Source organism: Festucalex cinctus, chromosome 5 (genome assembly GCF_051991245.1).
Source record: "Festucalex cinctus isolate MCC-2025b chromosome 5, RoL_Fcin_1.0, whole genome shotgun sequence".
Taxonomy (NCBI): domain Eukaryota; kingdom Metazoa; phylum Chordata; class Actinopteri; order Syngnathiformes; family Syngnathidae; genus Festucalex; species Festucalex cinctus.
In genome coordinates this window covers 14,131,014-14,153,803 of record NC_135415.1, presented here as the reverse complement: position 1 = coordinate 14,153,803, position 22,790 = coordinate 14,131,014, and the positions used below count along the sequence as shown (strand labels likewise).

Sequence of the window (22,790 nt, the reverse complement as noted above, 5' to 3'; positions counted from 1 at the left end):
CGATATCGTGGCAATTTTAATATCGCGATATCGCTATTATCGTTCAATGCCTGCAATCAAATGTTATCTGTTAAGAAAATAAGTCTACTACAACCTGGGAAAACGGATGCTATGTCGTCAAGCATACATATATTGTACTACGTTTGAGATGTGAAAATCTATCCAGTTAACTCATTCAATCCACAAAACGTGTAAAAACGTTTTTCAACACTTTGTCCTTCCCTCCCAAAAACGTGTTTACACATTTTATTTATTTATTTATTTTTTAAATGCAATTGTGTACAGGATGCTTTGATGCAGCTTCTGACATGAAGAGGTGGCTTGCCGCCAGCAGGTGGCGGCAGAGTATAAGCGATCAGCCAGGGCCATGTTGCAACAAGCTCTTTTTGTTGTTCTTTTTCGTTTTTACCAGGAATGTGAATATCTCAAGTCAGGACGAAACTTAGGTATATTCTAATGCTACTTGCTGCAAAATGGAAACAGGTACAAACACACCTTTTTTCCTGTGAAAGCAGAGACTCTAATCTTTCTTTTGGTGCGTTCCATGTTTTTATAGCAATAGAACACAATATTCTGTGGGCCTTGCAAAATCATTTAAAATCATACAAAACAGCCGTAAATGGCTGGGAGTGAATGACTTAAAAGGCTCTGGTGGCTGGAATTTATATCCCACCAGGTCTTGGTGGGGCTTTTCCACATCCCCACACCGAAGCGCTGTAAACCGGTTCCGTTATCCAGAAGCCCCGATCTACACATGATAAAATGGACTGTTCATGGGAATGGTGCTCTTGAAATACCTGGAGCACCAGCAGGAACAAAAAGTAGGCATTAGCAATCCTCTGGAACTGCTCAAAGAGGTTGAGCGGTAGGAAGGTGAAGAAGTTGTACTTGGAGGTCTTGATGGCGTTCGTCTGGAGGGGAGAAGGGATTTATTTACATGTTGGCTGTTATCAAGAAGTAACTGGCGAGAGAAGCTATCAAATTATTATATAAGGATGTCGGATGTCACCACACAGAAACAAGAATGCCGTGGACTTGAATTGGAATGTGGATAATTTTTTAGTCGTATTTATTTCTATTGCACAAAATGTATTTCTCCAGGCTGTTTTATGGGAGTAGAAGCCTATAGCAAATGTTTAACTAGTGTGGAGGCTCAGAGGCAGTGGGAGCGAAGACCGCAAGTTCCAGGTGGTTGTGATCAGCAGCTGGACTGGACCCGCCAACAGAAAGTACACAAACATGGGCTCACATTCGGTTTGGAGGGAGGACGAATCCAAATAAAAAGCAAAACACACTTATTACTGGTTGTTGGAACAGAAAGATGATCACTCACGGCATATTTAAAGGAAAGGTTGTATTCCCGGTCGTTGGCCCTGAGCTTCCTCTCCAGTTCTGACATCAAAGGAAAACATCATTAATGATACGTTTATGTATGTATTTATTTATTTATTTTTAAATCTGTTCATATAAAAATCAGTCTCCTCAAGCTTGCCTTGCTCTTTCTTCCTGGCACAACTGAGGCCAAAGAACGACATCTTCTCTTCCTCTCTTCGCTATCTGTCCATCATCATCGCCATAGTCCTCATAGTCATTGCCTGTGGAGACGCGTCAATGTTAGCATTAGCAACAGCAGTTCTGAGATGTCCTGACGTTGCCCAGGAGATCAAACCTGCACACAAAAGAGGCTTGATTCTCTTTGATGCCATTGAAGTTGAATTTAAAGTCAAATTGATCAGAAATCAAAGAGATTTACACATTGATACCCAACTTTGTCTTCCATTAGCTTAATGCTAATACCCAATGCAAAAAAACAAATGACAGGCTATGGAACAGAACAGATATTGGAGCAGAAATCAAAGAAATTTACACATTAATACCCAACTTTGTCATCTGTTAGCTTAATGCTAATACACAATGAAAAAAAACAATTGTCAGGCTATGGAACAAAACAGATATTTGAATAGAAATCAAAGAGATTTACACATTAATACACAATTTTATCTTCCGTTAGCTTAATGCTAATACACTATGCAAAAAAAAACAAAAAAAATAATTGACAGACTATAGAACCTGAACAGATATTTGAACACAAACAATGCATCAACTAGGGGTGTGCTCAAAAAATCGATACGGCAATATATCGGGCCTCATTACAATACACGTATCGATACGCAGGCGTCAGAATCGATATTGCTCGGTCACTTTAAATAGGCAGTTAACGTTTGCCTTTGCAGCTTGCATTGTACCTAAAAAATAAAAACCAGCAGCGTCTTTGAAGTTAATTGCCTTCAATGAATGCAAAAATAGCTCACCAGTGATTGGACACTGTGTCTTGCTAAGAAAAATGAAAGCAGAGCAAGACTATCATGATACGTATCGTATCATGAGGTCGGCGGCAATACCCAGTCCTAGCATCAACACAGACAATAGACAGCCAGTAAAAAAAAATAAAAAATAAAAAATAAACACAGTCATATATTCTTTATCCACTGTGTCATTATCCATGTTTTCCCGTGTTCCATGTTCATGTCGTGTCTGCTTGTTAGGTTAGGTTAATAGTGAAAGTCTTCTTTGCTTGTCTCACTATGACTGTATTAGATTGACCCGGTGACCAAGTCGTAATCACCAGAGGGAGTCGAATTGAATTAATCATGACGAACAAACTCAACTCAACTTTATTTATAAAACAGTTAAAAAAAAACTTTTAGATTCTTTACATTCTAATTACTATATGTTTTACGATGTGATATTTTCCTTATAGAAAAACTTTACAAAAATTGTAAGGTTCTATAACTGCCTGTTTGTGCGCGTGTACGTAAGACAAGCACACAGGAACATGCTGAGCAAACACGTCCACATGGAATGTAATTAAGAAACCGTTAAGGAGCAAGGAGGAAGTAAAGCCTGCACGTTGCTTCTTGCGGTTTTAAGCTCGCTGTGTGTGCTTAGTTGAATCAAATTTGGGGTCGGAAACATTTGCTTCCGGCACTTGCGGCTGCCTTAGATTGACCCGAAATCTAGCATGCATGTTAATCATGACAGAATGCACAAAAATCAAAACCAACGCTGTGAAACGTAGTCAGTCTCTTGTTGGAATTTTTTTTTTTTTTTTTTTTTTACTCCATTTTCCAAAGTCATATCTCAACAAAACTCGTTGGACACTCGCCATCAAATTTGAACCAAGTATGCTCGACAGATGGGCAATGCTTAATTTATTGCTAAAGTTGTGAGTTATCATCATAGCAGCTCGCAGCAAAATTTGATGGGTCGCCACTGGGCCGCAAAATAAGACGAATTATTTTCACTTGGGCCCAAATGTATCAAATTGACAATGAATCATGTTCATCAAGACAGGATAAAAACAACAACTTGCTTTTCATGAAAGTATCATTTTCAGTACAAGGGTTCAAAAGCCTGCATGGAAACATCGTGTTGCGTTCAAGTGCCAAATTATTATTGTAAAAATGTGATGATGATGATGATGATGATTCACAAGCTGTTTTTGGGGGGCTACCGCCCTTCGAGCGTTTGTTCACCAGGGTGATGTCAGCGCAGGCACTATAAATACCCGCCACATGTGCTGTCCAGGAATGTTCCTTTTGATGAGAACTCCACACACATTTGATGACACGTGGCGGGGGCCAGACGGTGTGTTTGGGTCCTTTAACAGAACACACATCGAATCGCTTGAATCTGCACTACAAACTCTCAAGACAAACACTCCACTGTTCGCTCACTATGCTAACCACCCAGTTGCTTTTCCCCAGCAGTGACGCAAGGCTGGTGTCCACGCTGCCCGACAGGAAGGAGACTTGTAAACTTTACTCAGCACACCATTTCAGAGGAGCGGGACTTTCCGGTGTTTACCGTGTATGCGACACTAACAAATGATGCAGGATTTTGTTTTTTATGGTTTATTTATTATGTCTTCTGTTACGTTTATCAATTACTGCTGCATAAAAATAAATGTCAATCAATTCAATTGGGAGATAGGTCGGTTTGTTAGGTCATTTAATTCAGTTCAGATAGTTTGCTCTTCATTCAGTAGATAAATCAGTAGATTAGTTAGATTATCAGCACTCATTAGATGTTTGTTTATTTGGTGAGTTGGCTCGTGAGTTTGTCATTTGTTAAATTGGTCGCAGGCTAGTTAGTTTATTTGTTCGATCATTCAAAGGTACCTTCATTCGGTCAGTTTGTTCATTCCATCCTCATTAAGTGGGATGGTCAGTAGGGTAGCTAATTTGTTTGCTAAATTGTTCTTCGGTTAGTTAGTTCGTTAGTTAGTTTGTTAGTTGGTTGGTTGGTTGGTTGGTTAGTGAGTCTTCAGGTAACTTAATTGGTCGGTTAGTTAATTTGTTAATTAAATCATTCTTTTGCCTAGTTAGCTAGTTAATCCAGTAATCACCCAGTAGACGTTAGTTAGTTAGTTAGTTAGTTAGTTAGTTAGTTAGTTAGTTAGTTAGTTAGTTAGTTAGTTAGTCTTTAGGTAACTCAATTGGTCGGTCAGTTAATTTGTTCATTGAATCATTCTTTTGCCTAGTTAGCTAGTTAGTCCAGTAATCATCCGGCAGATGTTGGTGGGTTAGCTTTTAAGTTACTTTGTTGATCAGTAGGTACGTTATTAAATTAGTTTATTAAGTCAGTTAGTTCATTCACTTAGCACTCAGTAGCCTATTTCTTTATTTTCTGATAGATCGTTCAGTAGTTTAGAATTAGATCGTTCATGTGGTTAATTAGTTATTTAGTTGGCATTCTGGTCCATAGTTAAATGATGTATAGTAGTCTAGTTAAATTTATAGTTTATTTGGTTATAGTTCATTTTCAAAAGATGAGGATATTTGAACATTTAATGAGCAAACAGGAAAGAAATAAAAGCTGTAAGATGGATGTGATTGGCGACGCCGGTGCAAAGGTAACAGTATCCCAGTGTCACATTCACCTGTGACTGGATGAAGAGTTCAGAGGTCGCACGACATGAATGGCTGTCTTGTCCGATGAATTTATCTCTGGTTTCTACGCTCAACACTGCATCCATTGTCAGCAAACAGTGCTCACTTTACCACCTTGTTTGTGAATGCACGTGTATGCATATACTGTATATGGACTTTTGCGTATTCAGCTTTTAAAATCAAAAGAGATCATTTACGGTGGTCCCAGAAATAATCCAAGCAAAGGCCATGTTCAAAATGTACACAAATATTTTTGAATGTCTTTTTTTCTGTGCCTTTTTAGTTAGGTTTTTCATTATTGAATGGGATTTCACATGTTTATTTTCAGTTTTGGGACCTATGGTCTGGCTAACTATGAAAATATATGAAAGAAAATAGTGTGATGTTCAAATATGGTTTTGTTTTATTTTTGTTAACAGTTCAACCTTGATGGAGGTCTGACATACTATTTGTTTACGTTTATCACCTTTCTTGTGGGGTAGATGGGTGTTAACATCAACACTGAAAATGATCTTCTGTTTTAGAAAAAGAAAATATTTCCTGTTTTGACAAGATTGTTGATGTGAACTGAGCCTCGGACCACCTTCCTTTGATGAGTCATCCTGAATTAAGAGAAAGTGACCATGCCGGTAGTATTCTTCCATTAAACAATGGTCTACTGTGAGAGATAAGACAGCTGCTGGATTTCCTCTGTTGTGTCTAACAGCAAACAGTGTGAGATGGCCTCCTTTGGGAGGGGGGGGGGGGGGGTGGGGGGGGGGGGGGGAGTTCCTTTTTTTTTGCACAGTAGAAAGTTTTTGCTTCCAGGAAAAGTCGAAAGCGTGTAATGTTCTCCTTCAATGAAACAAACTCCCGCATTGGATTTTGAGGAATGCTCCAGAGTCTTCCCAGGCTCACTTTTGTACCGCACCCTTTATCAGCGGCTCCTTGTTTTATCAAAGCCGCCAGCTAATAATAACAACAAGTCACCAAACACAACGTCTGTGAATCATTTCACCTGCTCACGACCAGTTTTGCCTAGAAATGAACATTTGAACTTGTATCTGGGAAATACAATTTTGACATGATGCATTTTTTTTTGCTGAATTGATCAGCATAAAGCATACATTTTGAACTCTCCACAAACTATTTTGTCTCCATTAAAGAAAATTTAGACAACCTAACGTACATTTTTATAAATAAAGACGAAGCAAGATCTGTAAATGTACACAGAGGATAAACTTTGAGGACTATTTAGAGCAGGGAAACGCAAATATGTTCGACTGAGGGACACATATAGACAAAAGGAAGGAAATTGGTGGACATTTTACTTTGCGTTTATAAAAAAATAAATAAATACTAAAACCAATTCAATCTGCTGTGAGTCAACATGTGCTTCACAGTTTAGCAGTTTAAGACAAATTAAGAGTCTTAAAACATTTAATGTTGATGTCAAATCAACGTTAAGTCTTTGACGGACCAAATGTACACTAAATGTGTTTTTGTACTTTTTGACTGATGTCACAACAACAATGGCAACTCTCGGCCGGAAAATCGGGAGCGCTGCACAAGGGGACATGAACAATCGAGCTCTGAATAATTCACCTGACCCCTCGGACCTCCTCTCATCTTACCTGATTAAACCCCCTGACCTTTTAATTGACCTCTGTGGATGAATAATCACATTCATTGATTGATTGGATATCAAATGAACAAGCTTTACGAAGCTTTTAATGTCCATGGCTGACATTTAAGATAACGTTGTGTTAAAGAGTATCACATTATTTAGGATGGAATTATCAACAATGTTTTCCAAAAATGGAATTTAATAACCTCTACCGAGGATTTTGTCTTGTAATTGCTTCTTTCGTGAGATAGCAGGCTTACACCAAATCTATTTAACCCATTTTCTAACCAATTTTAAGTCCAGATTTGTTTTACGTCTTTCCTGTTTTTTGCTTCTGGTAGCCAAACTACACGAAAACGACCTAAGCAATTTAGAATTTACTTTGTTTTAGCAATGAATGAAGATAATTTTGAGTCTTTAATTAACCTAATGTGCATATTGTTGTAAAAAAAAATACGTTTTTGAAACATCAGAGACAATCTGAAGTCTTCAATGATTTTCGCATACATTTTGTAAACATTTAGTCATTTGACAAGCATAATGTACATGCTTTTGGAACACTGAACACTTTTTGTGTCTTCTATGAACCGAACATTCAAGTTTTTTCATCATTAAAGGAAATTTAAGATTCTTCAACGAATATTCCTTCCTGCACAAATTCTCATATCCAACAAACTAAATTTAGAGTATTCAAGTCACTGTCAACAACACATATTTTGGTAAAGATTAATGACAGATTTCAGACTTTGATGAGTACCCATTGATGCTCAGTTAGCTGGCAGCTAGCTTGTCAACATACTTGACTGACAGGCTTACATATCCTATTATCTAGCTCGTAAACATACAGTCATGTTTCCTGTAAAGGGCAACCTCAGTTTCCTCAAAAAGATGATTTTACAACACGTTATCACAAATTCAAGCACTTACTCAACACCATACTCAACACTAGCACCATACAAATGTATTAAATCACATTAATACTGCACAAAACTGTGCAAATACCACTGGATTTTTCATTTTGCCAAACATAATAGTTTCTCATAGAATAGCAAATGTTATTTTCCACAAAAATGTCAATCTAAATTGAATGTAACCCTAATTAGCTTATCTTTTTGCCCCATAATTGGTCTGTATTCAATGCTGGCTTCAGCAACTTTTGCACAATATTGTACACTGTCAAGATTTTGATTCCTTTTTTTTCTGTTCAAGGTGGCCACACACACCAAACAATTGGGTATGTGTGTGTGTAGTGTATGCATAAATGTATCATGTGCTCTAGTATGGTATTTGGGGGAATATGTGTAGAGATTATGCATATACTGTACAGTATATTAGCATGCTTGCATGCATGTATGTATGTATTAATTCGGACTGCAATTCTTAATGGATATCTTGCTGCGGTTAATGATTATGGTGCATAAATTAAGTTTTAACTTCTTACTCCTTCTCGAACAGTGTTTCAGGATAGGATATCCTTATAGAAAATTTTCCATTTATTTGTTTTTAATATTTCATGTTCAAAAGTTAAATTTAAAACACTTTTATAAAGAAATGTAAATTGAATAGAAGCCTAATTAGCTTAGCTTTTAGCCTACAAATGGACCATAATGTTACTCTAGTGGCAATTCTGAGACTGTAGTTTAATACTGTACCCTGTCAAAATGGTGACTTTACTGTTAGTCAAATAAAACTAAATACGTTTAAAAATAGATCATCGAGCGCCAGTTATTCCCCTCCCACTCTAGCACTTTAATAAAGCGTGGCTATGTAACAGTTTTTCGCCGTTAAAGAAAGGAGAAGCTGATTGAGGCCATGCAACTTCTTTCTTTCACACAACTTCACTAAGGGTCCAAAAATAAACCTCCGCTCACCGGGAACGAGGGGCGATCGATCGCCTTACCTCGAGTCCAGAGCCGAGGAGGCTGCGCTGTTCCTGGGGATGAAAGAACGTCTTCCCGCTCGCTCGGATGAGGCACAACCACAGAATAATGTTTTCCTTACTACTACACTCCTTCGTCCAGCGGGCCATATCCCTCCCTCCTCTCTGCAAGTTAAGACCTCCTCTGTTTCCTCTCGTCGCCTCCCACCATTGCATTGACTCCCCCCTCCCCAAAACTGTCCAATTTTTCATTGAAGGAGTTCACTGAAGTCGACAAATCTCGCGAGGTTTCTTCTCTGTGATGATTAATTATAATGATTAGCCACAGTTATGTTTTATTTTAAAGATTAGAAAAGCAATTCAATCATTTTAAATGATTTATTAAAAAAAAATCAAATATGCAGTTTAATGAGATCCAATATATAGTATACAAAAGAAATATGCTTAAGCAAACTATAATACAGTACAACTCTCATACACAAATATGATTATTGTTTTTATTTTTATTTTTATTAACTTCATATTAATAGGCCTATGAGAAATCACATTTGTAAAGATGTGTTTAAAATTCCAACTCTTATTTACAATCAATTGAGCGGTTTAGAAAGTGTATAAGGATGGATGGATGGATGGATGGATGGATGGACGGACGGACGGACGGACGGAAGGATTGATGGAAACAGGTGACAGACACAAGCTTAGTGCTGTTATGACATAACGTCATGAGTAGTTAAAAAAAATGGTAATAATTCTTACCGTTAATTAAGATTAGCTAATAGGTTGAATTAACAAACTGATCACACCCGCAAGATTTTCCACATTATTTTTTCATAAAAGGTTGTGCATCCAGATACGTTAAAAAAAAAAAAAACAGAGAGAGAGAGAGAGAGAGAGAGAGAGAGAGAGAGAGAGAGAGAGAGAGAGAGAGAGAGAGAGAGAGAGAGAGGCTTATTTTGCATTGTCAAAATATATAAACTTACCTCAAAATCAGTTATTTGGATTGTAAAATTATTTCAGTGCCAAAAAAAAAAGAAAAAAAGTTGAACAAAGTCCGAATCCTGTGAGACAGGGTCTGTTAAAACTGAGTTTAAATTTGGCTCCATCTAGTGGTCAGGAAGGGAATTCGGGACGAGGCGTAAAATACAGCGTGGAAGAGAGTAAGATACTTGTATCAGAGATTTTTGCTTTGAACTCTGTTATTGTGCTTGTAGCATTTCCAGTGGCGTCCAAGTTCAAAGCGCCACAACGTTGATAAATCCCCCCCCCACACACACACACACATACACAAACACAACTAATTCCCTCATATTGACTGGTACCTGATTGCCTGCTGCAATCTGTTAACTTCCTGTGTGCGGCACTGCAGAACTGTTTTGACACACACATGAAGATGAAATGTGAAGTGAATTTCGATAAGATGCAAGAACTGTACTGTAATGAAGACAGAAAACAATGCACCAAGATGTAAACAGTGAGTATGTAAATTGACCACAAGAGGGAGCTGTGACCTAAAACAAAATATTTAGCTATCACTGACCCTGCTCTCAGCTACCGTTTCGATTTCTGCAATGGGTTTATTAAAGCACAAGTTTGTTGGTCATAGATTAACATGGTACTTTAACGACATGTGTATGAACTTAAAACATTACAAATACAATGACTGAAGATTTATTTAATTCAGGACGTTCAATGTTAACCTGACAATAGCCAGAGAATTTATCTTGCGAGAGCAAGGTGAGTTCAAGTGATGCTGTCAAGTTAAAAAAATAATAATAATAAAAATAAATAAATAAATAAATAAATAAATAAATAAATAAATAAATAAATAAATAAATAAATAAATAAAAGAAACGCAACGATTATATATAGATTTTTTATTTTCTTTCATTCGGCAAACTTTGCATTGGATTCACAAGCGTACCTAGTGTTATTCCAATAGAAACCTGCATGAATATGATTTTCAGCAGTGACATTTATGGAAATATGGAAATAGTAAAATCGCAAAACGATTTTTAATATATAAGCACTAAAAGTTTGTAGATAATGGCGTAGGAACCTGAAATTACACTCAATATGGTCATTTTAGGGAAAAAAGTAATGAATTAGAAAAATAAATTCGTTTATAATGATTTACTTTTACAAGGAAGTAAAATGTCGCGATGTACACGAAGGCACAAAGTCAAATCGGTTTGAAAACAAAAACTTCACCAGGTGGGCGGCTCGGTCAAGGTTGTCGTGATGACGTCGAGGCAGCCTATTGGCCGGCTTCAAGATATTTAAATGAGTAAACCAGCACGATGACGTCAGTTCCCCTCGGTTCCCCCCCTCCCTCCCTTAACACAAATGACAGTGAGCGAAACAAACATGGCGACGGCGTCGAGCGGACGCGGGTTTCTGAGAACTTTACTGCTCTTTGCCCACCTTGCGGCGGGCGTCCCGGCCGAGGCGGCGCTGGCTGAGCCGCTGGCCGACACGCGGATCCTCGGCATGCGGCTAGAGCGGAGCGACATGCCGGCCGGGACCACCGAGCGCGGCGTGATCCAGGTAACCGAGGGCAGCGACATCCTGGTCCGGTTCTACGGGCTCCACTTGTTCCCCAACAGCTCATCGCTCGTCCGCTTCACGGAACTGTACTCCAGCGAGGCGGAGGACGATGCCCACGGCGCCGTGGAGGTGGCCCTCAACCGGACGTGCCCGGAGCACAGCAAGGACCTGGTAGTGAAGGGCACCATGAACGTGAGTAACCACAACACCGCCGGACTGGCCAGCGTCACCGTCAAGCAGCTCCGCAAGAGCGAGGTGGTCAAGGTGTTCGCCCTGTGCGTGCGAGACCCCCTGGATCCCCCGGACACGTGGTCCCTGCTGGACGAGCGAGACGGCCGCGTGCGGGTGGTGGAGGTCAAGAAGTCCCTGCTCCCCGTGTGGCTTCAGGTGAATCAGAGGTGGTAAATGGTGCAAAAACAAACACAGGAAACTGGTAAAAGTACTAATTCAATTACATAGAAGTAAAAAATATCTATTTATGTATATATATATATTACTGCCATTTCTATACAATACCTGTATTGTTTACCGTACTTGGCACAATGAAAGAAATAAAGTGCTCACACTGTCAAGTCAGATAGTTTGTCACGTTTATTTGTGTAGATAGCCCTTTATCGAAAAAAAAAAAACATTTAGAAGGATAAAAAAATATATATATATATTGAGAAGTGGTGATAGGGGGAGGATCCCCTTTGAGGATTACCATGATAATGAACACAGAGTGGATAACATTTATCACATGACAGGATACTGTACAATGTAACAATCAACATTTAATAACTGTAACAAAGTAAGGTGTATTATTACAGCTAAAATGACTGGATAAACCTAAAATGCAGTTAAACCCTTGACAGCTAAACATAATTGAAACTTTCTCTTAACTTTTAAATGCACTTTCCAACTGTTGAAGCTTTTAGCACTTTTGCAAAGTTTGCTGTTCTCTAACAAGGAGCTAAATGACAATATTTTTTTTGTCTTCATTTCCAAGGATGTCCATTTTTATGCCTTTCTGTGAGTTGTTGGTGTTTGTGTATATCTGTTGCAACCTTCTGATGACGCTCCAAGTCCAGGTGCACACATTAAGATAATCCGGCTATTTTTGTCGCAGTTTTGCCCCTTCCTGACCAAGGACGTCAAATCTTATGTCTTATTTGATTGTCCTATAAGATTCATTTATCCTTAAGTTTGAGATAAATGTGGATTAGGCCCGACAATAGGGTCCAAAACGCATCGAGAAATATATGGATGGGTCGTCAAAAGTTTACAGAAGGTCAAAGTTTAGTTCACCTGTAAATGTTTTAGTGCATTCTAAATTCATTCTGAAATTTCACCCTAGTGTCCCTGACTTTTTGTGAGTACTTGCTTTCAAATGTAAGTGGTAAAAGTAAAAAGTCTTCAGAAAAAAGAATGCTCTAGTGTTGTCACGGTCGGATATTTTTACAATGTATTAATCTATTGATTATTCAATTAATTAATCGACTAATTGGTTTAATTTTAATTTTGCATTAAAATGTATTTCAAAAGCATTTCCCTGATTGATTACCGTTTACTAACCAGTGATTGGTGTTTATTTTGTACTTCGTATTCGTATAGTGATTGAAAAAAATAAGGGGGGTGATGTTGTATGTTACCAGTTTGGTCATTGCTTTCCAAAGTAAAAACAGATGTTTGCAAATGGCTTATATTAATTAAACACGGTCTTGTTTCATGAAGGGCTACAGAAATCAGTGAACAATTACTGTTGATGTGCTGAAATCAGAGCATTTGTACAAATTTTAATAAAATAAAAGACTCCAATCTATTACTCGACTATTAAAATAGTTGTCAATTAATTTGATAATTGATTATTTATAGAGATAGACCGATGTGTTTTTTTTTTTTTCTTTCAGGGCCGATACCAATGCCGGTTATCAGTAGTCAAGGAGGCTGATAACCAATATTTGAAGCAGATATTTATTTTCAGTTAAAAAAAAAAAAAGGGGGGGGGGGGATATTGGCGTCAAACCTTTTTAAAACACAAATGCCAATCTTGACTCTGTTATGTCTTAAAACATGTTTATTGAACAATTTTTCACACTTTTCAAAATGTAGATTTTATTTATTTATTTTTTAAAATCTTAGACGACATCCTTTTAAATTTCTAACAAAATAAATGTTCAGGGCGCTCCCAAGGTTATTAGTACATCTTGTGTTACATTGTGTTCTTTTGCTATAAAAACATGGAACCTACCAAAAGAAAGATTAGTCTCTTCTTTTATTAGGAAAAAAAAAGTATATTTGTATCTGTTTTGCAGCAATTAGCATTAGAATATAGCTAAGTTTCATTATTATTCACAAATCTGCTTATAATTGTGGGGAAACAACTTGTTTTCAACATGGTCCTGGTTGATCTCTTATTCTCTGCCGCCACCTGCTGGTCGTTTTTGTAATTACTACCTTTGCTTCACCCTGTTCTCTGCAGTTTAGAGGCTGCATCAAAGCCTTCTGTATGCTCTAGCATGAAAAAAATGAAAACAAACTTATACATACGTCTTTGGGACGCTTAAAACATTTAAAAAAGAACGTATTTATATGTTTTTGGGAGCGAATGAGTTAAGTACAGTAACCAAGTACTTGTTTCCTTGCCACCATTGCAGGTGATCCTCATCTCCTTCCTGCTGGTCCTGTCAGGCATGTTCAGCGGTCTCAACCTGGGCCTGATGGCCCTTGATCCCATGGAGCTGCGCATCGTGCAAAGCTGCGGCACGGAGAAGGAGAAGAAATACGCCCGCAAGATTGAGCCCATCCGCCGCAAGGGCAACTACCTGCTGTGCTCGCTCCTGCTGGGCAACGTCCTGGTCAACACCACCCTCACCATCCTGCTGGACGACCTGACCAAGTCGGGCGTGGGCGCGGTGGTGGCCTCCACGGTGGGCATCGTCATCTTCGGCGAGATCGTGCCCCAAGCGCTGTGCTCGCGCCACGGCCTGGCGGTGGGAGCCAACACCATCCTGGTCACCAAACTGTTCATGTTGCTCACCTTCCCGTTGTCGTGGCCCATCAGCAAGATCCTGGACTGCGTGCTGGGCCAGGAGATCGGCACGGTGTACAACCGTGAGAAGCTGGTGGAGATGCTGAAGGTGACGGAGCCCTACAACGACCTGGTCAAGGAGGAGCTCAACATGATCCAGGGGGCGCTGGAGCTGCGCACCAAGACGGTGGAGGACGTGATGACGCCGCTCAGCAACTGCTTCATGATCCACAGCGACGCCGTGCTGGACTTCAACACCATGTCGGAGATCATGGAGAGCGGCTACACGCGCATCCCCGTCTACGAGGGCGAGCGCTCCAACATCGTGGACGTGCTCTTCGTCAAGGACCTGGCCTTCGTCGACCCGGACGACAGCACCACGCTCAAGACCATTACCAAGTTCTACAACCACCCCGTGCACTTTGTCTTCCACGACACCAAGCTGGACTCCATGCTGGAGGAGTTCAAAAAAGGTTGGTAGCAGGGCTGCACGATATTTGAATATCATGCCATATTTGAATATCATGCGATATGCAATATTTTTTTTTTTTTTTTTTTTAGAGCTCAGAATTGTTCATTCGGTAGTCTTACCGATTCAACGTCTTATCATCATTGCTCTTTTTTTTTTTGTTTGTTTTTTTTGTGTGCGTGCGTGCGCGCGTGCGTGTGCGTGCAAATACGTATAAATTTATACTCATTAATTCACCTAAAGCCTTATAAATATCCCATTACCCTTCACCTTAACCAGGTACTTCAGAATCTTGCCAGATATGCAATATTTTTTCGATATATTGTGCAGCCCTATTTGGTGGCGGGAAAAAGGTCTCACGGGGGTCAAATGTTGTCTGTGCTAGACACTCGCCCGAATATAGGACTGGATAGCCGATAGCCCGTGCAAGCCGTTGAAGTCACAGGGTGGCCATCTTGCTCCTCCCGCCTCGCGAGCAGAATACTGTAAAATAGGAGTGTGATGATGTATCAGTATTGCGATAAATCGTGATACTTTGTCTCCTGATAGATTATTTCCAAGTATCAATATTTGCAGTTAATATACAGCCAATAAAACCGCTCCTTTGTCCATTACTGATTGAGCAATTCCTTGGTGGGGCACTAGGGGGAGCGCCTCATAAGAGTGGCGGGGAAATGTACGGAAGTCTTCAGGCAAAGAAGACTCATGAGCTTACTTGTGCAAGGCATTTATCTGTCCAGCAAGTGAAAAATGTGTATTGTATCTTCAATTGTAAAGCTTAAAAAAAATATATATATATATATATATATTTTGAGACTTTTTTTTTTTTTTTTCAGCACACAATTTCTGAGGAATATTAATATTGATTTACTAAGTAATTTTATTATTTACTTTTGCAATGTTACACAAATATCGCGGAGCTGACTAACTAAACTGTCGGGTTTGTGCCAGGGTGGTCACTATTTTTTTTTCAGAAGTTACAAAAATATTCGATTTGGCGAAGGCATCTTTTGTTGAATACAGTTATAATTCTTTCATAAAAAAAAATATACAAGTTTCCTCCTGTAAACATCATTAACTTATTCACTCCCAGCCATTTTCATTGAAGCAACCCCCTTTGCTCCCGGCTGTTTTACTGGATTTTGACTGACTTTGTAAAGCCCACAGAATATTGTGTTCTATTGCTATAAAAACAGAACCTAAAGAAAGATTAGTCTCTTCTTTCATCAGGGAAAAAAAAAGTAAGTTTCTGTTTTGCAGCAGTTAGCATTAGAATATAGCTAAGGTTCAGCATTATTCACAAATCTGTTTAAAACAGTCGGGAAAAGAGCCTTTTGCATCATGGCCCTGGTTGATCTCTTATACTCTGCTGCCACCTGCTGGCCTTTTTTGCAATAACTGCCACTGCTTCAAGCATTCTTTTCAGTTCAAAGGCTACATCAAAGCCTTCTGTATGCTCTAGTATAAAAACAATGTATAAATACGTCTTTGGGATCATGGTAATATTTAAAATAGAACATTATACATTTTGGGGAGCAAATGAGTTAAGAATCTAATTTATACATGTATTAAGGCAAGTTGTAAAATGTCTGAAGTTCTTTAATCTCTTATGTTTAACAAATTCAAAAGACCATAAATCATGCTGTTTCTAATAAGTACTATCATCAATATTCGCCAATTTCGACACTGTAAAATGTATAAGGATCGTATGCCGAGAAATGTTTCTTGGGAGGAGCAATATGGCGGCTTCAAAAGTCTTGGCCTTTTTGGCTATCCAGTCATATATTCAGATCAGTATTGCTAGAGCTAGCGGATAGTGTTAGCCGTCTTTGTGGGTGTTTGAATATTTTGACTTGCGGTCTTTCCAGGTTTTCATAAAATTGCCGACATGAGTCCGTCCGGCGCGTGTAAACTCACATGGCGGCCACGTGGATTAAAACCCAAGATTAGGAGTAGCAAACCGCCCTTGAGACAGTGCGCCGTTTCTTGACAGGAGCACGTGAAACAGAGCTTCTTTTGAAATTTATTATTTTCACTTTACACATTAGTCAGAGATGGATTTGGAAAAAGTACTCGCACACTGTACTTGAAGTACCAATACTTTTCTAAAAAGTAGTACTGATTCAATTTGTGTACATAAGCAAAAGTTAGATTGAGATGTACTTAAAACTTCCCGTTATAACAATTTGGCCCAAAATGTCTTTACAATAGCCTTTTTATTTGTACATTTATGACTGAAATATCTTCTATTTAGTAGATTTAGCTGTTCACGACGAGTACTCCTGCAAGCCTCTGGCCAATAGCTCTCAGACTGGATTCGGGTTCAAATTTCCTGCCCTCTCTCTGCGGATGTGATATCATGCGTGCATTGTGTCTGTCAGGGGTGTCCGAACTTTTTCATGCCGCATAACAGAAACTCAGACGCATGCAAGGGCTACATATGTTATGAAGGGAAAATGGGTTGAGTAGTCCTAAAACAATTGTACAAATACTTTTTAATTTACCAGTTTCCTCTTTGTTTTTTGATTTTGTTTTTTGTGCTTTTGGAAATCTAGAAAAATGATACAGTATATAAGCTAATGCATGTGTGTGTGTGTGTGTGTGTGTGTGTATATATATATATATATATATATATATATATATATATATATATATATATATATATATATATACAAAACCTTTTTTTGTTTTTGTATATATATATATATACAAAACCTTTTTTTGTTTTTGTTTTGTTTTTGTTGTTGTTTTTTACACCATCGCTAAATATTTTTTTATTTAGATATTTTTTTATAACTGTTAAATTCCGTTTTTAGTATACGGGCCACAGAAAAATGGATGGTGGGCCGCAAATGGCCCCCGGGCCGTAGTTTGGACACCAATGGACTGTACGTGAAGAGTGTGCAGTTTCACTTTTCGGCCACAGGTGGCAGTAGCGAATCGCAATTAAATTTTCTGCATTCATCAGCTCAAAGTGTAAAAATACTGAGGAAAAAAAATTCTCGGTTATACACAACTGAAAAAAAGTTCTGCATACAAAATAATTTCTAATTTGTAAACGTACACATTGGTCCTGAGGGGGGTGGGGGAAATGCAAGAATGTTGTGAACCGACAAAAAATGCTAAATTCGCAAATGCTAGCAAATGGAAAAAAAAAAAAAAAAAGGCCTCACCTGTACTTGTTTTTTCAAAATTTTTGAACACCACAACATGGCTAATCAATTAAAATTATCAAATGTGGTTAGCTTAACCTCTCTAATTGTATTTATCAAGTTATTCCATTATCCAGATGACAGATACATGTTTTATAATTGTAGGAGTACAAGTAAAAAGTAGTCACAAAAACACTCAAGTACTGATACCTGAAAAATCTATTAATACACGCACGCACGCACGCACGCAAACAAATCAAGGCTTGTTCTCCACTTGTAAAGCGACTTCCTCCTTTTTGACTTCTCTGCTCACACGTGCACTTCCTCTTTGCCTTCCCCGTCGAACATCTTGTCTCGGGTCTCTGTTAAAAGTTGGGGCTGCGGCGACGTTGGTGGTTCAGAGAAGTCTCTTCCTGTCGTGTGTCACAGTATATTACTACTGCTGCTGCTGCTGCTGCTGTTGCTGCTGTTGTTGTTGAGTGCGAAGTGGCGGCGGGCCAACAAAAAGCTCTGCGGTGCATCTCGGGCCGACGTGGCGGGTGGTAATGACTACATACACATTGAAAGGCAAAACAAAGAAGTTACAGTGGTGTTGGCGCCTTGAGTTGTGACTTTAATTCATTGCGTGACCATGTTTTGAAGTCAAAACACGTGTTTGTCAAATCAGTTTTCCCCATTGTAATGATTGAATTGCCATTGATTATTAGGGCTGCACAGTATATCGAATATTGCGATTTTGGCCCATGCAGTATGCATATAGCAAAGACATGCAATAAGTTTAATATGGAATTTTATGCTTTTATCTAGGGATGCACGATAATGCTATTTCCAACCGATACCGATAAACCAATAATTTAGAGGTGCCGATGTCGATAACCGATAAGTAAGCCGATAATTGTTTGCAAATTAATTTGAATACAAATATGCTTTCAAGTGCTACTATAAGTCTAATAAATACATTGAAACATTGTATAAACTTTGCACAATGTTTCATTGTATGTAAAGCACCATGAAGCTGAATTTTATTGATATGAGCCACAAACACAACAGATGGTCCAATGTGGCATGTCTATAATTATTGATTGATTTCTTTCGTATCTAGTTTATCTGTATGAAATCAAATTGCCGATAATTATCGGCAGAGATCTCTATTATCTGTTTTATCTGTTTGACGTCAAAATGGTCGATAAGTGCCGATAATTATCGGCCACCGATATTATCGTGCATCACTACTTTTATCTGAATGTGACCTGTTGGCCACTAACAAAAATGTGCACTGCCGTCCAATTGGGATGTAACGCAATATGAAAGTCATGATACAATAATTATAACGATATTGTAGGGAGTTTGGAGATACAAAAAAGGTCACAATATTGTGTTAAAAAAAGAGCTCATACTAAAAAAAAAATGCAATATTGTGCTTTTTTGCATATTACAGCAATGAAAAATATAAATATATATATTGAGGCACTTGCTAATGCAAGCACACACTGAGTTTTTGCACATATTGACTCTGTTCACAAGCATATTACCTTCCCTTTCATCTGACCATTATCGTGAATATTAAACATAGAAGGGCCAAAACATGTCTTGTGAAAATCAAACTGCACTAAAAAAAATAGGTGGCGTCGTATTGCACCGAAGGGACATCCTTTTTGCTAAAAATTCCTACTTGCCTATATACTGTAAAAACGGTCAGTCCGCTGCGTGATTGACAGGTCGCCTCGACTCCCCGCCAACAGTCTCAAGTTCCACGCTCTGCTGCTCGGCGTCCGTTACCGTGGCGACGGCGTCCGCCGGCAAAGGCGTCTGCTTTGGAGTTCAGAACTTGCCCAGGTGACCTTCTGAGATGGCGACACCCCGCCATTAGCCGCTATGAAAACTTAATGGCACCGGTAGGAAGTCGCAGCAGGAGATGCGGAAGTGGCGCGGGACAACCGCCGACTTGAAGGTCATCCAGTAGCGATATGGATGGCGGAATGTGGGTAATCAAAATGATGCCACTCGAGTCTTGAGTTCAATAAGTATCAAAAACGTCAACGTCGCTCATCTGCTTTACGTGTTTTCTCCGCTTTTTTGGTCAGTAGAAGATTTTTGTTTTTTCCAACTGATGATTACTGGGGGCCGAGAGAAAAAAAAAAGAACTATCCCATTTGTTCATCTCCAATGTGAATATTGGGGGCAAAATGAGTAAAATAAGAAATCAGAATTTCATTAAATAAATTAGCAATTTTATTTTAAGGCAATGTTGCCCAGGCCAAAATAAAGTTATTATGAATTAGGGCTAATTTTGTCTTCCATTTTTTTATTTAGTCTCAGTTTTAGTTTAATATCAGTCACGCTTGTTAGTTTTTATCACAGTTAGTCAACCGTATGAGGTTTTATTTAGTCCAATTTTAGTCGACTATAAACATAGCCATAGTTTTAGTCAACAAAAACTGTCAATATTTTAGTCTAGTTGTATGCTCTAGCATAAAAAACAAACAAACCTATAAATACGTCTTTGGGAGCATGGTAATATTTAAAATAGACCTTATTTTAAGCTATAACTATAATTTATTTTTTTTATTATTTTTCTTAAACCTTTTACTGTGAATCCACCTCCTGTCTGTCCCATGTGTTTATGCTGTGTGTCACATGACAGTTTCGTTGTTGTTAATGAACTAAAATGTCCATAGATTTCAGTCCAGTTTTTATGAAGTGACGAACATTTTCGTCTCATCTTCATTAGTCGACGAGAACGCATACTGATTTAGTCCCACTTATTGTTTATTAATGAGGGTTTTAGTCTAGTCTAGTCTAGTCTAGTCTAGTCTAGTCTAGTTTTAGTCGGGTGAAAAATGTGTGTTGTTGACGAAATTATTTTTGTTGAAGAAATTAACACTATTATGAATAAATCAGTTTGACCTCGGGATAGATTAATTTAATTGTACGGTATTTCCATTACTACTTCACATGGGGCAAAATTTTTGCTGACATGATGACTTTTTAGTAGTCTCCATGCAGATGGTGGTCACCCTTTTGCGGCTACGTTGTGTTTCCATCCCGCAGGTCTTTATGGAAAAAGGTTTAAAGGTGTAATTTAAGTCCAGAAACAGCTTGTGGTGGTTATTAAAGTGCCTCAAAGTCAGCGGGTGTCATTGTGAAAACACACACAAAGGCGAGTGAAGCCGTTTGAGGCGAGAGTCAACACGCCGTCACATGATCTCACTCAGCTGCTTGCCTCGAAAAGTTGAGGCGTATTTGAGTGTTAGGCAATGAAAACGTCATTACCCATGCAAACGAATGCCATTGTGTTATAGAAATGAAAATTCTATTGAATCATTATACCATGGCTAACTAAAATTCTCTTGAAAAATTCAGCTAAATTGTTCATTAAAAAAAAAAAATAATAATAATATATCATTAAATCGTAAGAAAAATGCATTTCTGTTAAATAAAGTCAAATGCTGGTAAATTTATTTTAAAAATCCATTGTCTTTAATTAAAATTCAATACATGAAAGTCATTAAATACTTTTAAAATTGATTTAATTTAATTAAGTTTTGGAAAAAGCATCATTTCACATTTTAATTCATTATTTAACTGATGGATTCAGTCATGTAATAGTAATATACAAAAGGCTTTATGAGCCCCCCAAATAATATTGTATTTTCGTGTGCCTGCGTTGTTCAAATAACACAGGTCGAATGTGTGTCTTTGGCGGGGCTTTATTTTAATTATTTTTTTTTTCTTTCTTTCTTTTCTTCAATCATTTCCCAACCCGCACGCTTTGTCAAGTGTCTTGACAGCTTGTCCTCGGTCACCTTTGTACCTTGACACCACTTGCTGACATCTCTTAGCAACTTGATGCTAATCGTAGTCACGGACCTCTGCTGCAGTCTTAAAAACGCTTTAAAAGGGTCTCCTTTTTTGTTTTGTTTTTTAACATACTGTGAGCCAACTCTGAACTGATGACCTCACACGGGCACACCTGAAACTCAACTCCTGCGTTTTGTAAAGCAGGCGTGTCGCCCTTTGTGTGCACTTGACTATCAGGGAAGAGAATCTATCCACATGCTAAACCGCTAATTAGCCTTTTGTGGAGGAGGAATAGAGTGGGAAATCTGTGAAATTTTGACTTTACGTTTCCCTGTCTTCAAAGAAACATTGTAGAAAGTCATATATAGTTTTCTGTGTGCTGGCTGCTCAGGACAACATGGCTAACAAATGATAAAATGATCATAAAGCAGAAAATGTGCAATGATGAACAGGAAATGGAACCTATGGTGATGTAGAAAAGGGACTCAATACACCTACTATAAGATAACCAAACGGATGCTAACATGACTAGCATCATGCTAAAAAGCATAACGGGCAATAGTTTGCGTGTATAATAAATAAAAATAATTTTAATTCTACACTGGTCATATCAGGTGGGCTGTATGTTAGTCTCATGCTACGCTAACGCTTTGGCGTGTGGGTGGGTGTCGTCGACGCACTGTAGCGGTGCCAGTTGGCCTCTGGTTAGGTTGGTGGAGAACACATGGCAATTAAAGTAAGACTGTGACTAGTTTATACATGTTAACTCCACTCAGGGAGGAGAAATGGGTATGAAGTTGAAGCTATGTATGCATGAACGTATGTACTGTGAATAAGTCGGGGCTTTTTTGGGGTACCAACGTGTTTAGTGCCTGTTTTTGTGTGCTTCGTAGTGTTAATTTTGTCAGCCATTTTTAAATTTAGTCTCAGTTTTAGTCCAATTTCAGTCACATTTGTTAGTTTTTATCACAGTTAGTCAACCTCATCCCATTTTTATTTAGTCCATTTTTAGTCGACTCTAAATCTAACATTTTAGTCCAAGAAAACTGAATTTTATTCGTCTAGTTTTAGTCAACAAAAAAAGTCAACATTTTAGTCAGGACAAACATTTTACCTCGGTATATATATTTTTTTTGTTAGATTATATTGAACCTTTTGGGATCTAAAAATATTTCACATAAAAATGTCTCATCTTTTTGATGAGAAACTTCACAGTGGCTACTGGCTACTATCCATGCTATGAGCTAGTTAGCCAGCATTAGTTAGCAGTCGCATGTAATTATTTTTGGAACGTTATAGCTGTTGGATTAATATGTTAAGTTATAACTATAATTTACTTTTTTTTTTTTTTTACCTTTTATCGTGAATCAGACATAT

General features: G+C 38.3%; 2 protein-coding genes across 3 annotated transcripts in view; one reads left to right on the top strand and one right to left on the bottom strand.

Annotated features, from left to right (window-relative positions):
- Positions 1-8,592, bottom strand: part of LOC144018949 (phospholipid-transporting ATPase ID-like) — a 29,788-nt gene extending 21,196 nt beyond the window's left edge. The window contains exons 1-4 of the mRNA XM_077521657.1: positions 8,459-8,592; positions 1,493-1,595; positions 1,334-1,392; positions 798-911 (exon numbers count right to left, since the gene is read on the bottom strand). Of these exons, the coding sequence (XP_077377783.1) occupies positions 798-911; positions 1,334-1,392; positions 1,493-1,535 (216 nt within the window). The 5' untranslated portion in view covers positions 1,536-1,595; positions 8,459-8,592. The remainder of the gene's footprint in view (positions 1-797; positions 912-1,333; positions 1,393-1,492; positions 1,596-8,458) is intronic.
- A 2,172-nt stretch (positions 8,593-10,764) lies between these two features.
- The window catches only part of LOC144018964 (metal transporter CNNM4-like), a 33,352-nt gene continuing 21,326 nt past the window's right edge, over positions 10,765-22,790 (top strand). For both annotated transcript variants that reach the window (XM_077521694.1, XM_077521695.1), the window contains exons 1-2: positions 10,765-11,368; positions 13,618-14,464. In XM_077521694.1, coding sequence (XP_077377820.1) covers positions 10,781-11,368; positions 13,618-14,464 — 1,435 coding nt within the window. In that variant the 5' untranslated portion in view covers positions 10,765-10,780. The remainder of the gene's footprint in view (positions 11,369-13,617; positions 14,465-22,790) is intronic.